General features: G+C 40.3%; 1 protein-coding gene across 2 annotated transcripts in view; it reads right to left on the reverse strand.

Moving 5' to 3' along the window:
- Window positions 1-19,423, reverse strand: part of LOC144829207 (aromatic-L-amino-acid decarboxylase-like) — a 626,175-nt gene that overhangs the window by 41,123 nt on the left and 565,629 nt on the right. For both annotated transcript variants that reach the window (XM_078688108.1, XM_078688110.1), the window contains exon 11: window positions 17,487-17,506. In XM_078688108.1, coding sequence (XP_078544234.1) covers window positions 17,487-17,506 — 20 coding nt within the window. The remainder of the gene's footprint in view (window positions 1-17,486; window positions 17,507-19,423) is intronic.

Genomic DNA, 19,423 nt, shown 5'->3' on the forward strand with positions numbered 1-19,423 from the left:
TTATGTTTCCGGCAATGTGACGCCAGCAGGAAATGTATGCATTGGACCTCCTTATCTTAGGTGGGGCTTTCAAAGCCTTGATCCAGTGGCTTTGTGGCAGATGGGCCACCAAGTCATAGGTTTATGATGACAGACTATGGTGGGGCTCCGGCTCCGCCAAGACCGGAAGGGGTTCCTTACAGTATTCCAGGCAGTAGGGTGGTTGTATGGAAAAACTTATTCGTAGAATTCCAATTGTGAAAAACTATTTAACCTAAAATGCTTAATAGAATGTTTATGATAAATGGCTTGAAAATTTGCTAGCAACCAATTCAAGCAATATCTTTTATTGTGCACTTGCATGTGACACAGTTTTTTTTAAGGCTTACACATTTTCCCTTTTCGACCCTGTCCCCTCTCTTCCACTACACTGTTGTTCTCAATTATGCTCTTGACCTACTTGGGAGCATATTCTTCAATATTTAGGTACTTTTTTTAACCTCCCTTTTTGCTACTGCACCTTTTTGCTCAGTTGTCTACCCTTCCTTCATGCTGCCTTTTTTATTTAATCAAGGCAGTTCTTGGGGCAGTGGAGTAGACAGTTCAAAGTCACATTTCCTATACCTGCCTATTCACCTTTATTTTTTCTCTTCAGTGTCTCCAAATCTATTTCCACAATTTGTGTGTTTCTTTTTTCAATATACAAATGGTGACCCATTTTCCTGTACATGTCTTGGCATTTCCCCTCCCTTCCACACTCTTCTGCAAACCTCTTTCCATACCTCATTCATATCCCTGCTCCTTCCTTTTCCTTATCTAATTTCCTTTTACCGTTGTCCAAATTCTATGTTTGTGTTTTTTAAGGTTTATTGTTTGAAATTGAAAACTGATTACTACAGCTCGAATTTATAATAAAACAGGAGTAGTCAATTAGACAGTCCTTAAACATTTGTAGAGAATTTAAAAAGGTTAACATTTGTTAAAATAATTTATTTTATAAGCAGGAATGTTTGGATAAACAATTGTAATAGTGACCGGTGAAACTTTAACACAATGGGGTTACCAAAATAATATTTAATTCTTTTTTATTTTTTAGGTTTTAGAAAAAAAAGTTTGAAAATATTTCTAAAAACTTTTGAACAGTCTAATTAGTATTTTGTGACTAGCAAATGGCTTTAGTCCTAAACTATCTGCAAGTACTATCCATCCCATGTCTAAGTTAGAGACTGGTCAGATTGTGATATCTGGCTGTGGAAGTGATAGATTATATTTTCTTCTTTTGTATCATTTATTGGTTTTGACACAACACAAAAAATATCTTATATTCAAAATATAAGAATTCAATGAAATGGGTATTGAGTTTTAAGCAAGTGTTGAACTGCCAGTTAAACATTTCTAAGCTATTGTATTATACTGTTAGACTCATAAAAAAGTTGACAATTATTTTTCTAAATTATAATTGCAGGTCAAATAACAGAAATGCTCATATTTTGAAAAAGAGTACTTTCAAACAGTATGTACGAGTGTTACAAAGTTGAACCTTCTAGTTTTATAAGTTCTAACATATTGTTTGCACATCAAAAGTTGATTGTAATTGAACACCATGTTAACATTGTTATGATTGGCTTTGTTTGTTAAACTGCTTAAATTGTTTTTCAGATATATTTAAAATGTGGTAAATTATGTAACAGTTAATTTTAGAAGTTTTAGTACTGGTAATGAACAAGTTCTAAAAGATATCCGATACAGTCAAAAGTTAGAATTATACTGTAATAGTAATATAACTCCAATGTATTTAGCAAAATATTTGGAATAGTTTAAAACATTTGTTAAGTTTTTCTAAAGAATTGCGAATGTAATCAGCATGGTGCTACATGTTAACATGTTTTCAAATATGTTGAGGATTTTTTAACGAGCTGAAAATAGATAAACATTTATTAATGGAGTTTTAAAAAGTTATAATAGTTTCTTTAGAACATTTGCATGCATTAAAATCAGTCGACAAAATGTTAAAAATATTTGCAAAAGCAATGGGCATGTTGGAATTGTTAACTCTCTCTCTAGGAATCTGTCAACTTCAGGGGGCTGCCATTACACCGACATGACCATATCATCCCTCTACCCCAATTTGGTGCTTGCACTTTGAGCGCTAGAACCGAAGATAGAGTAGTAAATGTGTCCTGATGAAAGTAATATGATGGCCCAATGTATCCAATAATGATACTGTGATAGATTACATTGACCACATTGGTTAGTCCAAGTGGTGTTATGTGTGTTAACCTCCTGTTAGTGCAGTATTGCCCTTAACTACATCAAGATTTTTACTTGCTTGGTTTGCACTAAGGTGTTCTGTGTGATGTCTTTTAAAGCCAAATTATTTTATAATAAAAATAATATTGTGCAAATTAAACCAAGGAAGTTTGCAAAGCATAGACTTAATTGTATTAAAAAAGAAATTTGTTTTAGAGGATAAAAATACCACATAAAGAGTGATTGAGTACCAATAAAAGTGAAGCCAAAATACATCACATGCCTCAAAGTTTTGAGTGGAGTACTGACCTTTATGTAAATCGCAATGAATTCCAAAAGCTTTCCTGTAAATATACAACAGCAATCGATTGTCCACCACTTTTAAGCATATGTTTGTATTATGACATCTACCGAATGTTGATTTAGTAATTCAGGTGGTGAAATTTGCAATTGCAATAGGCTTTTTGTCCGCCTCCCAAAAAGTTATTGTTAATTGTCTCTTTGTAGTGGAATCATAGAGAGATGGTTGCCTTTGATTTATTCACATCGCCTAACTATGTCAACGTGCTTGGAATATCCTAGCTGGAACGACAAAACCCCTACATCAGTTGGTAGATGGGCTTTCTGTAGAGACAATTGTTTCTTGAGCGGGAGCTATTGGGCCCCAGTGACACAAGAACATTCTGAAGTGCAGTCTCATTCCATTATAGTCCAGACTTTGCCCATTCCTATGGCTCATCATGAGTTTCTTGATGACTTCCAGTAGCTTACTTCTGTGTGTCTCCCTCTCCTCATAGGGCCTCAGACTGTGCCATTCAGGCCATACCTGGAGCCTTAATTCCATATGGCAGGATACATTTTCTTTCCCAGCTTGAGAAACTGGTTCTTCGGGAATATCTGAATGAAAACCTTCAGAATGGCCAGATTGTCTGGTCAACATCCCCTGGTGGAGAGGCTCTCTTCTTTGTCCTAAAAAAGTTTTTAGTGCTAAGCCCTTGTATTGATTACCGCGGATAGAATAGGGTCACCATTAAGGAACATTACCCACTTTCACTCATCAAAGATATCCCATAGTCCGATCAGTGTGCAAAATATTTCACAAAGTTAGATCTCCATTGAGCTTACTACCTGCTCTGGATAAAGAAGGGTGAAGGGTGGATGACAGCCTTTTGGACTTCCTTTGGGAACCATGAATATCCGGAATATTGGGCTTCCCAATGCTCCGCAGTTTTCCAGAGATTAATGAGAAATTCTCTGGTGTACTTAACAAATTAATTGTGGTGTATCTAGACAACGTCACAATCTTTTCTGCTTCCTTTCTTCAACATCAAAACCATCTTTGTCCCATTTTTCTTTGTCTCAGGGAAAACCACTAATTGACCACCACTAAGCTGAGAAGTGTGAATTTGAAAGAACAGAAGTTGAGTATGTGGAGAATGGCTGTCCGGTAGTGGTTTATCTATGGACCCTCTTCAGATCTCTGCAATCCGGGACTGGCTGATACCCAGGTCCGTTTAGGAGACCTAGAGTTTTTAGGGTTGGCTACCTTTAAGTGCTGTCCCAACATGAGTAGCTATATATCTGCCACTTTGAAAAAGGGGAACTTAACTAAAAGATTTTCTCGTACCCCTAAAGCACAACAGGCCTTTGTCAATCTCATGAAGGCTTTCACCCAATCTCAATATTCTCAGATACCAAGATCTGCCCAGACAATTCATATTCAATTCAATTCAATTTGATGCTTCAAATTTTGTGGTTGGAGCAGTGCTACTTCAGCTCCAATGAGAGAACAACACAGAGTATGCACTACGTAAAACTGCAAAAGAATAAAAATCCTGCTCGCAATGAATGTAATGTTTAAATATCATTATAAATGGACAGCCTCAGGCTACATCCGTCGTTAATGCCCTCTTTCATGTTGTAGGCTCTCATCACCTGTGACTCTTGGTTGTGGCATTTAGTGACTGGTCCAGCCCTCAGCAGTGGGCTATAATGTTTTATTAAAACATTGAAATCCTTGGAACTCTATTGGCGACAATAGTCTGTGTGAGCAGAATAATAGTGGGTGTGTGCTACCTGCTCCAAAATTTTAATGTTTTCTTTTGTTTCTCCCTGTTTTATTTAAATATTCTACCCTTAAAGGGCGTAAGAACCATTTAGCTCTATTGCCTTGAACTCTGTTGGCCTTTCAGAGGTATCTCCTCCAATCCTGGTCCTCGTATGATTCTCTGGTCAATTACTCAGTGAGCTGGTATTGCACAACAGTCATAGCCCACTGTTGCGTATATTTATATTTCAGTATTGTGCCTAGTGTAACGGTCATCGCCAGCTGTGTTCTCTGGTACCTGCACTGGTGGTTCGCTTTTGACTTGGAGTGGAACTGTGATGTATTCCTATAGGTTCTGTATCGATCCCCCTATTCCTGACCCTATTCTGGTTAACAAGTTAACTAGCAGCCATCCCATGATGCAGAAAACCCCCATGATGCAGAAACCGTTATCTGATTAAGCCACACTACGGCACAGGAACGTGTTATCTGATTAGGTCATAACGCTTGCCATCTAATTAGACAAGCGATATTCCTCCAGCCCCTGATAAGGCATACGGAGTTCTCAAAACAAATCAAACCTATGACAACCTGGGAAAAACCCTGCGGCCATTGTTTTGATTTCATCGAGAACTTCAGCAAAAGAATGTGCTAACGACCAAGTCGTATGACATCCTTATTGACGTATCTATGTCCATCCTTACGTCAATCTCGACACCTTAAAGGTATAAATATTACCGATATTGCCTTAAGCAAACACACGCGGTGGTGACGAGATCGGAGCAGCCAGACTTGCCGAAGCCCAGAGCAGAGCAGACCCCGCTGGCGCAGCCCCGCCTTCCTGACGCGCTGAGAACGAGACGCTGCTTTCTCCTGCCGAAAAATCCAGCTCCGGCGCTTCCGGGTAGCCCTCGCAGGCAGCCTGGAATATCGAGACCAGAGACGAGAGATACCATCCCTCATTCATCCTAGATTCCAGGTACAGAACTGAATAACCCCTCGCAGAGAATTCTTGAGTCAGTCACTTGGCAAAACAAACTTAACTTAAACTGCTACTTTCTATTCCCGCCCACGTATTAGGCTTAGGTCAGGTACACTGGGGTAGGCGTAGTTAGAAACACCAGTTGAGTACGATTAGTCAAATGTATATGTGTATGTATCTATTTTATTCATTTTAAACCTTCATATGGCTTCGAAACCATATAAATGTTTTTACAGTATTATTTTATACTTCTGCTTTTAATGTATGCACTTTACTTAACCATAAGTATTGCAATAATATCGATCCATTTCTCTTGTATGAGAAAAGAGACTGATCAATAAATACCATCTTTTATTGAACACGCCCGTCTCTTCCTTTTCTCTACAATCTGGTGAAACTAAGAATGCACGTACTGACTGAGTAAAATAAGTCGTCTTTTGTTTTCACACGACTCTAGAGATACACTCTTGATTAGGGGAGAGCAAAGTTGTCATGTTCTATGGTTGTCAGAAACTAAATCCCTTCTTGTCTATCCAGGGAGGTTCAACTCCTCCTTGCCTATTCGAGAAAGTTTCTAGTGAACTCTGAGCTAGCTGGCAAACCCAAAACTTTAAGTCTAATATTGACAATAGGAGACCTAGTTAACGTCTGGTCTAGGCCTATACTATTGAAGGTATTATTCCAATGCGCAGAGCCTATTGGGATAATAGGAACTACACTACATGGCGCCCAACTCGTTTGGATAGGCGATAAAACTAACGCAAGACATTTAGAGTAACTCAGTCGTGTTTTTTCACTCAGACCCCTTTTTCCCATAATACTCCAAAGACGTCTGGAGTGGGTGAAAGGTCATATCCGCCAGACCTCGCAGGAGGAAACTCCTATGTATGGTTCTTGGTTTAGTCAACGTTGAAGGATACACTGTTCCTAAATATTGTGCATCTAATCTTTGTTTCCATAAGAAAGCTGATCTGCAAACAAACGAAATAACCTTCTGGACAGTACAATGTCAGACAGTGAAGGAGAAAGAGAGGCAGTTAGAATAGCAACTGAACTCGCAGCAGCTGATACTGCTATACAAGAAGCAGACCCGGGTATAATAATCATCCCGGTCAGCATAAGAAAATCTATAACTTTAAAACTTATAGAAAATGGACTGACACCTAGAGGTGGCACAGTCATATTCGTAATTGAGGCACACGAATATCGGCAGACAGAGGTATTCTACACATGGATAAACTTTCCAGCAGCTAACGCTGTAACAAAGGTGTTCCACTATTACAAAACAGAGGAACCTCCTGATGCGTACACTCCTTTCGAGGAGGTGGAAGTACCACTTAAATTTCAAGAGCACCTGCTCTTGTTTAATGGCGCCCTAAAACATAATAATCACATCACCAGGCTCGGTCCGTTAGGTAGACCAGGAGCAACGTGGCCGGTCCTAGCCGGATACACACCACATCCAGACATCGACGGGATGTCTGCAGCAGAGCTTTTAACACAGCTAAAACAATTAATAAAATTACATAGACAATTAGTCCAATATGTGATGCGGACTTCAACAATCCAACCAGCAATAAAAATTCCATAGCTGACCCCTCAACAGGGGAACACAAATAAAATTACACCACAGAACATACAGTCCTGCCTAGGTAAAGTACCAGCTAAACGGGAACAAATACCATTCTGGTTAGCACAGAAAATCACCCAAATAGAGGCGGTGTTTCCAGACACCACCCCGTTAGAAAAACACAGGATTGTGACTATCTGTCTTCCAATGGGAATCGCACCACACGTGGAGGACTGTGACACTTGGGGTACAGTCTTTGCTTCCATTTACACAAAAACACATGGTGTTCCATCCATTTCGGTAATACCAGATGTGCTAAAACAAATTCAAGACGAATACGGTCCAGAACCCGCTTTAACTCTTGGTATGAAATTACTAAAAGACTTCAAGCAGGTCTCGGCTATATTATTAGCCAACATAAAGGGAGAAGCAGCAAACGTGGCGATCCGCCAGAGGTTAAAAGAAATAGATATAGCAGAACAACCAGCTGAAATTGCCAGAATTATAGAAAAGTCCTATGAGGAACTAGGTAGAGATAGTTTAGGTGGAATACCAGTAAAACCACAACTGATTGAAAGTCCTGAAAAAGTATTTTTTAATAATAATTCAACATCACAAAAAAAGAGCTGGGATGGAAACAAACAATCCAATCCTAAAGAAAAGAAATTCCAGTCCAGAGGAAGGTCTCCTAGGCGGAGAGAAAGATCTCCGAACCAAAGACATAGGTCACCCCAAAGTGATCCCTCTGGGAAAAGATATAACCTTAGAAATAGGGATAATATAAAGAAGCCTGATAGATATCAAGATTTTGATACACGCCCCTCTCAATCTTTTCAGACTTCCTCGCAGAAATCGGAAAGAAGAGGACGATCAGAACAAAGAGAAGAGCACGCCAAGTCCAAAGACAAGGAACCTGCTCATCTAAAAAAGAAATTACAATTTCCAAAAAAGAAGGTAGCCAGTATTAAGATAGTTAACAATGCCGAGAATACTGAGGACACAACTGAAAAACTGAGAATGGGCTCAGACAATGCTAGACAGCGCAGCAGAAGTGAGCATAGCTCGCAAAGTCCTTATGAATCATCTGGAGACAGTGGACACGAATGAATATCTTCAAGTGGAAACTGCAGATACCAGAGTTAGCAAACCTCACAAAATATATGAAATAACTTTACGTATAGAAGGGGATAAGACTAGAAAAATAAGGGGACTATTTTGGGATAATCTCTCCAAGGGCTATGACATCCTTCTAGCTGAAAAAGACTGGCCACCAGAGTTTGTCAGGGACTGCCCTCATGGCGAAGAAATAATTATGCCTGCCTTCTCAAATCATATCCCAATTCATAAAAAATACACACTTGCTAGAAAGTGGGCAGTAGCTCAAGCTCCTGCTTTATATAAAAATCACGTAGGATGGGATGAGGACTCTCCTCCTCACAAAATCCAGTTAAAATCACAACCTACTGCACAAAGACAGTACCCAATTAAGCAAGAAGCTAAAAAACAGGTAAAAGAAATCCTAGATCAACTAGAATACCAGGGGGTGATTGAAACTTGCACCTCACAAATGAACAACCCTTTGTTTCCGGTCTCCAAACCAGACAATTCATATCGTCTAGTTTTGGAGTACAGACACCTTAACTCATGTTGCAAAACTTTTGCAGTGCAAAACTCGCATAGTGCTGCACTAAGGAATAACATAGTGCGCAAAAAATACAAAACAACATTAGACATCTCTAATGGATTCTTTTGTCAAAACATAGCACCAGAGAGCAGATATTTGTCTGCGTTCTCAATAAATGGCACTCAAAAACAATTCTGTCGGTTAGCCCAGGGGTACAAGAACAGCCCGGGAGTATTCTCAGCGAGAGTAACAGAATTACTACAAACCTATGATGACGAAGCATTATCGTATGTCGACGACATTTACTTAACAGATGATGACTTGGATACTCACTTGAAGAGAGTGAACACCATAATACTTGGGTTCGCAGCAGAGGGTTACAAATTCAACTTTAAAAAATCTAGAATTGCCCATCTAACAGTCCTGTTCTTAGGATATGAATTATCAAGTGAAGGCAAAAGCCTGGCTGACAATTTCCTAGAGAAATGTGCCGTACTCCAAGCACCTAGAACACTAAAAAACCTACAGTCAATTCTAGGCTTCCTAAATTTCGGAAGAACATACATTGCAAATTACGCAGAAAGGGTCAAACCCCTTTATGATCTAATAAAACCAGATTTTAAAAGAACCAATTGGACTCAAATACACACAGAAATTCTGAGATCCTTACAAACAGACATGTTAATTAAAACAAAATTAGAAACACGTGATAACACACGCAACCTTGTGATTCGAGTCATCCCAGGAAGATGCGGATTCACATACCTGACCTCTAATGAGGGAGAAAAGGTACCAATTGCATTCAAATCACACTTGTACACAGAAGCTGAAAAGAAGTTCAGCATTAAAGAAAACATTGTTCATGCAGTTCAAACCGCAATAGCTAGAGAAAAAGATAAAGCTGACGGTAGACGTATCACAGTCAGAACAGCAGAATCAGCCTTTGAGGCATTAACAACACCATGTAATTTACCAACAACAGCATTGAATCCTGAATGGATACAATGGGTGAATTCAATTACAACGGACAAAGTATACTACTATTTTGATCCAGAATTAAAGGAATTAAAACACCTAGAATATGAAAGAACATTCCCTCTGCCAATCGACATTCTGCCCTTACGACAATACGCTTGTGTAATCTATACAGACGGACATGCTCAACCCTCCGTTTGGGGAGAACAAGCATACAACCCCACATGTGAGATTACAAAAGAAGTGTGGCGCGGAGGTAAACTAAGACCTCTATTAACAAAAACACACTCAGTAGAAACTAATTCAGAACAACAGACTGAAATAATAGCATTGAAAATGGCGCTAGATAATGCGGATCGCGAATTCCCGACACTTATAGTGTCCGATTCATATTACTGCGTCAAAACATATAACAACGATTTGCAGACATGGATTCAAAACGGTTACAAAGATGACACAGGTGCAACAATAAAGCAAAACTGCTTTGGGAACAAATAGTTCTGTTACAAAAAGAACTACCAAAGACTCACGTGATACATACACTGAGTCATCAGCGTGATGGCGTTCACGTTGCAGGGAATTCATTGGCTGAGACAGCCACAGCGGTAGCCACTAAATCGGCTTCCGTAGCTAGAAAAAAGCGTACAGTAAAATACATTGACGGTGAAACAGTGCTGGCGGTGAAAACGTCATCAAAAGGCGACTGCTCAGCGCTACCGATCAACTATCCACTCAATTATACATACATAATCGATGCAAACTCCGTCCCTTTTGCTCGAATCCCTGGAGTGGGGGATAGAGTAATTCCAAACATGGACAGGAGAACGTTGTTAATAGCAGACGCACATATGGGCGAGGGTCTCAGACACCTCAAACTAAAAGATTCTCTGGAGGAATTACAATCAGTGTACTGGTGGCCAGGCATGAGCCTGCAGCATCACATTTTTGTAAAAAAAATGCCCGGACTGCAACAGAGATCGCAGTGGCGAGAGAAACGGTATACTACCGTGGCGTTTCACTCCAGAAAAGATCAACAGTAAAAAACAAAGCGTCCAATTAACATATACAGGCTAGTTTCCACCTATAATGTAGATCCCCAGCACTCGGCTGACGTCTGGACTGTTATACAAAGATTTGCGAGTCTAAATGGCATATACGCTAGGAGCATGCTACGTTTGACCAATGTTTTCACTTGAGCCCTCGAGCTTGTAGGGAAACATGGCCAAATGAGCATAGCATAGCGGGATTCTTCTCACTTCCTTCCTGAGGGATACGGGATGGTGTAAAGAAAAAACCAAGGCAGAAAGCTATCTATAACGGAAAGGATATTAGGTTCGGGAGCTGGGTGGGTCAAACATCTAATAAGTGTCCAACGTAGTCTAAATAACCTGCCAAGAAATTCTCTGAGGGGATTCAGTCCGTACGAATTATTGTTTGGAACTAGGATGTTAGTCTTAGATCTCGACAGTCAGACTTCAGTGGTGAAGGAAAAAAGCTTTGAAATCAAAGATCGTTTGGCTATTTTGCAGGACTTAAACAAAACAAGAAAAGACCTGAGCAACATAAAGTTGAAACAACAGCCAACAACCACTGAAGAACCACCACCTGTCCCAGCAAGACCTGTCTGGATTCCAAAAGTCGGGGATCTAGTCAGAGAAAAGATTGCGGTAAAGAAGGAATTTGGGCCTTCCTACAGAAAAGCAGTTCCTGTCTTGTCTATCAACGGGACAAGATCAGTAGTACTACCGCCGCTTGCTGGTAAAAAGGAGAACCGAGTTGTATCCATCGACCTGGTAAAACCACAATCATGTGGCCGATAACAAATAGTAGGCCAAGTGGACTCCCGATAAGTAGTAGAACACCAAGGTTTGCTACCAATACAGAGGTCCTAACAAAGAGGCTAATCACATTTGAAACGCCTACAGAAGAACAACAAGGACTATGCAACAATGCAATGGAACTTAAACCTCTGAAAACCCAAATAAAAACATTTAGCAGAGACACACCAATCTACAATGAAGTAACAAACGAATATGCAAAAAACAGTAATCGTGAAGCAATTGGAACAATTGACAGAACTGCATCCGGCTACTTCATAAACTTCGATGATTGGGACTTTGAAAGTATAAATAATATGATGTCTGACTTAGTGATGTCTGCTAAATTTACCAAACATGATTATTTGCAGGGTTCGACTAATTATGATAGTATGTACTGTTATAACCACTATGGTAACCATTTTCTACATAAATCTGCACAACCTAGAAATGTTTTAAATTATAATCAATGGGAACATTGTGCAACCCCTCCAAAAGGAAGCTCAAGAACCGTTTATGACAAATATTCATACTTTTCAGGGTTCAACACAAGTAATGCTGAAACATTTTATTTCAAATTGTCAAATAAGACAGGGACAAAGACCATGATAGCAAACACGAAAATTGATATATTCAGACTCATTCTTTGAACAAATGAATACTTTTGGTTTTGATTATTGGGACAAAAATGTTGAATTAAAGAGTGTTTGGGGTACAAAAGAATGGCAAGTACAAGGTATAGAATCATTGTTTAGAGCCTGCATGATCCCAGAACAAATTATATTTTTAAATGACACTATTCAACAAACTACCTGTCTTGGCCTAGCCAAAATCAAAGACTTAAATGAACCGTCTATTCCAAAGCCAACAATGAACAGCAATAGCTCTACAGATGAGGAGATAGACGTAAACTATGTATTAAACCAAAACAGAACACATCCTGATTGGAAACAGTGGTTGATCTGGCCCACAGATACTAATAACTGTCAAGACAGATTCCTGAACAAAACACAGGGGTTCAAATTGACCAGGCCAGACCCTAGATATTCCCAAAGACAACACCCAGGGATAATAACCACCTACAGTGTGGGCAAATTATGCCTTCAATGGCTACAAACTTCCACACTGACAGAAATTAAGCAACACCTAACTTTACTTACTGATGGTGCTGACTTGCGTGATTTCATTATGGGACCACGCAAACAGCGTCAAAAGCGTTTCATAGCAGCCTCTGTATATGCAGCTTGCAACGAGGCCTGGAAGGTGACTCAAATTGAAACAGCAGAAAGTATACGGGAAATTGACCATATTAATTTGGAAAAATCACTTTCTGTAGTGGACAATGGGTTAATGACTCTGTCCTCCTGAATTTTTTCTCTGGACAGCATTGTGTCTTCAGCAATCGACATATTATCGCAAGACTTACTGTTGTTACAACACGGTCAGTCTCAATTGCGTTCTATTGTACAGCTTGGCTGGACGTTACAAAATCTGCGTTCAGGCTATGTGCCTTGGCGTTTAATCAACACAACGTCACTATTCAATATCTTTAACCTTACTGATAAACAAATCAGTATGGCACAGAAGGGTGCTGATTATACAATCCTGAGCATTGAGAAACTCGAGAGATTACCAGTGACAATGTCAGAACGACCTGTCAGTGAATGGATAATACATGGGATAATTAATATTCCAATTTCAACCTTCAGGTTTCAATACTGCCAAAAATATATACAGGCTGGCATGTACGAAAAATTGGGAAAAGGGTACATTAAAACAACATGGAACTTGCCCTATTCACATGCATGTGTCAGTAATAAAGGACAGAAAGTGTTTCTTAGTGGCAATAATTGTGCGATGTCACTAAGCGGTACACTTCTGTGTAATGGAATTAGTTTGCATGGAGCCTGTGAAGGGAACTCAAATAACCTTTCATGTCACCAGCTAGGCGCACCTGCAACAGAGATAGAACCATTCTTTCAAAGACTCTATAATGGGAGTTACATTCTAATTGTAGATCGCAGATGTTGTAGTCTTATGCCCGGGACTCCTTATCTCGTAACTACGACTGCGAAGGTCAAGTGCTGTGGACACTCATTGTTCCCCAGCTCCTTTCCAGACAGGGAGGCAAGGGCATGGCCTAACTTGAAAATTACTTCTATTCGAATAGATACTTTAAGCAGAATGAAAACAGTTCTTCTTCAGACGCCAACCAGACTCACGTCATCAAAAGAAACGTATGATCTCCTAGTCGCAAGGACGACTGCAGAGATTCACTCTTTGTTATCAACTAATTCCCCCATACATTTCGCAGAAATCCTGAATGAAATCTTAAATATTTCTGATACCAGTGGAGTCTCAAAAGTATTTAAGACAGTATTTTCAATGGCATTAACACCATTCAAAGCCATACTGGGTATTTTTCCAGATTTCGTCCATTCGATTTTTGGCGGACTTCCCCTCATTTTGGGACTAATTGCAGGAATCCTATTCTTAGTCCTAATATTTCGTTATGGCAAACCGTGTCACAGACAAAACACCTGCGACAAGGGAAGAAACAATCCGAGCCATTGGATACCGGGACCGGATATCAAAAATCCTGGGACTATCCCGGCTTAGAGACCTGAACATGACTTGGTTTCTATCATTTCGACCAATGTGGCATCGATGTGTTTTACCTGTATTAAGGTGCTTGCTATGCGGAGAAGAATGCGTGTTGGACACCTGTCTGACGCTACAATCAGATGCGCCAATGGATGCAGAAACATTGTTGAGTCCAATAAAGGCTCATGCTTTGTGCTGCCCTCAACGGCTACCAATCCTGATGACGGCATTCGTGGAAGCTTCGCCACTACGATTAAGGGGTAGTGAAGTTCAAGATGAAAGCAGCATCGATCAGGTACGACCTTCTGTCAGCGATCCTAATCAAAACGTCAATGGAGACAATCATGCGCACGAATGCATGGTTACACCTTTTTCTGAGTTAGTGGAACTTTCCCAGGAAGCTGTTGACAGCTTTTTCGACAGTCTAAATGATATGATGTTCTCACCAGAGCAGAAATAGAGACTTTTGAGCAAGCTAGCACACGGCGTTCCCAACACCCTGAATTTGGCCTTCAACTTTAATAATAAAGTAGCATGAACAACTTTTCCTCCAGTTCACGGACAGCAATTTTTTCAGCAGCCCCAAAATATTTTTACGATTTTTTCGGGACACTTATCTTCTGCTTAAAGTAAGAACTATTCTTAGAGAACTAAAATTTCTATTTTTAGATACTTTATAGACATTAGCTGCCCGCTGGTATGTTCATAATTATTTTATTCTGTGATGGAATGGTCTCGAACCTTTTTTCTGTATTAAGAGCCATTTCATGTGTAAATTCTCATATACCAATTAGCAATAATGTATACAAATGCGTGATTACTTTAGCATTATTCTACAGCTTGAGTGCATATAATACATGTGACTTTTTTCGTATATTAGATAATTTCAAAATGCATTTATGTATTTTGGGGTGGTAAGGTATACACGATACTCTACAGTATGTTTTACTATGCCTAGATTCGTAAATATGTCCATAGTTAGCGTGGAGTGGGTGTGATGTATTCCTATAGGTTCTGTATCGATCCCCCTATTCCTGACCCTATTCTGGTTAACAAGTTAACTAGCAGCCATCCCATGATGCAGAAAACCCCCATGATGCAGAAACCGTTATCTGATTAAGCCACACTACGGCACAGGAACGTGTTATCTGATTAGGTCATAACGCTTGCCATCTAATTAGACAAGCGATATTCCTCCAGCCCCTGATAAGGCATACGGAGTTCTCAAAACAAATCAAACCTATGACAACCTGGGAAAAACCCTGCGGCCATTGTTTTGATTTCATCGAGAACTTCAGCAAAAGAATGTGCTAACGACCAAGTCGTATGACATCCTTATTGACGTATCTATGTCCATCCTTACGTCAATCTCGATACCTTAAAGGTATAAATATTACCGATATTGCCTTAAGCAAACACACGCGGTGGTGACGAGATCGGAGCAGCCAGACTTGCCGAAGCCCAGAGCAGAGCAGACCCCGCTGGCGCAGCCCCGCCTTCCTGACGTGCTGAGAACGAGACGCCGCTTTCTCCTGCCGAGAAATCCAGCTCCGGCGCTTCCGGGTAGCCCTCGCAGGCAGCCTGGAATATCGAGACCAGAGACGAGAGATACCATCCCTCATTCATCCTAGATTCCAGGTACAGAACTGAATAACCCCTCGCAGAGAATTCTTGAGTCAGTCACTTGGCAAAACAAACTTAACTTAAACTGCTACTTTCTATTCCCGCCCACGTATTAGGCTTAGGTCAGGTACACTGGGGTAGGCGTAGTTAGAAACACCAGTTGAGTACGATTAGTCAAATGTATATGTGTATGTATCTATTTTATTCATTTTAAACCTTCATATGGCTTAGAAACCATATAAATGTTTTTACAGTATTATTTTATACTTCTGCTTTTAATGTATGCACTTACTTAACCATAAGTATTGCAATAATATCGATCCATTTCTCTTGTATGAGAAAAGAGACTGATCAATAAATATCATCTTTTATTGAACATGCCCGTCTCTTCCTTTTCTCTACAATCTGGTGAAACTAAGAATGCACGTACTGACTGAGTAAAATAAGTCGTCTTTTGTTTTCACACGACTCTAGAGATACACTCTTGATTAGGGGAGAGCAAAGTTGTCATGTTCTATGGTTGTCAGAAACTAAATCCCTTCTTGTCTATCTAGGGAGGTTCAACTCCTCCTTGCCTATTCGAGAAAGTTTCTAGTGAACTCTGAGCTAGCTGGCAAACCCAAAACTTTAAGTCTAATATTGACAATAGGAGACCTAGTTAACGTCTGGTCTAGGCCTATACTATTGAAGGTATTATTCCAATGCGCAGAGCCTATTGGGATAATAGGAACTACACTACAGAACTTCCAGAGAGAGGCTTTGAGAGGGCGGAGTGAGTGAAGATGCGCATTTCGGTGCTCCTCAGCATCGGTTTTTCAATTTGCAATAAAGCATCTTTTAAAGGCATATGGTGTTCTGGACTTAACAGCCACAAAAGCGTTCTATAAAGCTCTATTATTAGATATTTTGCAAGGAACAAATAGGATGGTATTTGCAGTTTCTTCTTCTGTCATTTACACTTTTCAAAACAATATTGACCTTTGAAAATACACTCTATCTCCTACCCAACTGCAGTGGCGGCTCGCAGAGGGAGTGCTGTGGGGCGGGACAGGGTTGAGGGGGTAGTGTAGTCAGACATACGAAGGCCATGATTAAAGTAAGCACATAAATAAATAAAATATTTTCCTTTCCCTCGCTACATCGTCGAGTTGGCGATGCAGCGAGTGTAAGGTAAATAGTTTTATCTATTTATTTACTTACTTTACTCCTGTCCTTCATATGTCTGACTCCACTACCCCCCCATCCTAACCCTCCCCCGCCCTGCTGCCCAGCAGCACTCCCTCTGCGAGCCGCCACTGCCCAACTGACACGTAATAAATGTTAAACTTTTAATAATTAGCAGTAACATTAGGTTAACCAGGTAAATGAGACTTCTCAAAATGACCTCTTTCTCTATGTAACTCTGATTGGAAGTTTATTGGCAAATTTATTTATTTATTTATAAAGTTTTATATAGCGCGAAAATGATCCCGAGGGATATCAGAGTGTTTTACAGCTGTGGGGAAAAGAAGGTAACAGTTGTAGTACATGTGTCAAATGGGAATACAGACAAAATCACTTATCAAAATAGAACTTACAGGACAAGAACGGTTAGATGTACACGGGATCAGTGAATAATAATAAGATAACTGGTACATAAATGGAAAATAATGGAATGGAACATAAAAGCTAGCACAGTTAGCTATCACCAGATTGTCCCTGATAGCAACTGCCTATGCTAACTTGTATGCATGTGTTAATAACACACCCAGTAAATCAAGTGCAAATACCACCCCCGGCCTGATGCATACATTATTTGTTCAGGTATTTGCGCTCACTTAACAGTCATACAAACACATTATACAGACAGTTATCTATTACTCTGGTTTACATATAAGATCCATTTAACACTTAGACGTAAAAAACACTTTTTGATTGGTTGATGGGAAATAATTTTGATGTGACAACCAGGGCACACACTTGAAAATTGTTACTATAACTTACACATATACACTTTGTTCAAACATGATACGTACCCTGTAATCGGTGATAAGACCTGCAATAAAATGACAAAACAGTTTATTTGATGGATGCTGGATGTTACTGGAGGGCATATCGGATCATATTAAAAGTTCAATTTATGTTCTTTATTCTGTAAAGGGTTTAAGAGGACCTAATTGTGAAAGGCTGTGTGCAGAAAATGTTGCATGATGGATGCCCATTATGACATGCACATTGGTTGCAATTTACAACTAATAGTAGCAAATAAGGAAAACCCTCCAAGCAGAAGCAAAATTAGAAAACTGAGAGAAAGGCAGGGTTTTTCATGACATCATGATATGCATATTTCTGAATGTATTGATGCAGTGTGGTATAGGAGTGGTAATAAAGTAATGTGTAGTCAGATGCTATGATCATATTTCTCCACAGAAAATATTCCTTTATGCGGTTAATGAGTCACTGGAAACAAACTCTGAACACCCTCTTCCCATTGGCATAGCAATAGCCTCCACAGCCCCAGAGGTGGGGGGGGGGCGAGCTCCAGGGCCAACACTTCACCCCAGCACTATGCACTGGCAGCTTGCTCCTGGCCTGAGAGCTCCTGACTGGGTCCGGAGCATTGGGAACCCCCTCCATGTACTCTGTAGGGTCACCCTCCCTGAAGTTTTGTCATGCCACTGCCTCTTCTTACTCTTATTTTGGGGGAAAGTCCATGCACGGTCTTCTTAAACGGCAGATCTGATATCAACCTTGTAAATTCACCTAAAATTAATACTTTCCAACCAACCTAGGGTTTTATCCCTCTGATGCTAAAAAACCTTTGGTATTCCCATTAGAAACATAATGGGCCTGATTCACAAAGGTCCTCTGCATTTGTGGAGGAGGCCTTGCAGTGGTGGGGAAGTCTCCTCATTCGGAGCAGAATCTTTGTAATTAGGATTCTCATTACAGAGATTCCATTCCAAGTGCGGAGACTCCCCCACAACTGCGAGGCCTCCGCCACGATTGCAGAGACCCTGTCGGCATCAGGCCCTTTGTTACTAGATTTCTCCCTGGAAAGTAAATTGTGGGGCAGCCAGGGCCGGCTTTAGGGCAGTGCTACCGGTGTAGAGAGATGCTGCCCTGGGGGATGGGGGGGGAGAGAGGGGGAGAGGGGGAAGCACTGTGTTTAGTAATAACTTATGATAGTTAGTCAGGATGGTTTTCATTGATCATCATAAGTCCTGTACTCAAAACTCTATGCTAAAATAAAACTGATACTCACTCAGAGCGCTGATCCTTATAATAGTTACACTTAGAGCAACTGTCTTGATAGCACTCAAATTTACGTATATGTCTGCTCCTAATAATATTTTTTGTGATGCACCGGCGGCCTAAAGAAAGCGCTGTGTTGTGCCATATTTACAAAGTGACACATCTAGGGAGATGTGTCACTCTGTAAATCCCTGTGCCACATTATACCTACGCCAGGTATAATGTATGCAGGGTGAATTTTCCCCCACAAAAAGCCTCGTAGAAGTGGTGCATTGAAATCTATGAGATTTCAGTGCGCCACTTCTAGGACGCCATTGCGTCAATATCTTATGCCTGTCTCACAGCAGGCTAAAGACTGACATAGTGCTATATTCATAGCCCCCCCTGTATTGCTTTAAATGCGTCACACTTCTGACACAACTCAAGGAATGCATCAGTTTTGCGCTGACAGATACGTCAGTAATACTGACGTATCTGTCATTCCTTGCGACATGATGAAACATACAGTAAATATGAATCATCAATCATGTCACAAGGAGGGCGCAGTGAAAACTGTTGCATCGCTCTTTTCACACAGTGATTCAACAGATTTCATAAATAAGGCCCTGTATTATTTTGCATCACCTTGTGTGCTTGCACAGTGTGCTAAAATGAACCCACAACCAAGGGATCGTGAGCGTGGAATGCGTGTGTGTAGTCCTTCAGAGCCAGACGTCTA

The sequence above is a fragment of the Lissotriton helveticus genome, chromosome 4_1 (assembly GCF_964261635.1).
Source record: "Lissotriton helveticus chromosome 4_1, aLisHel1.1, whole genome shotgun sequence".
NCBI lineage: Eukaryota > Metazoa > Chordata > Amphibia > Caudata > Salamandridae > Lissotriton > Lissotriton helveticus.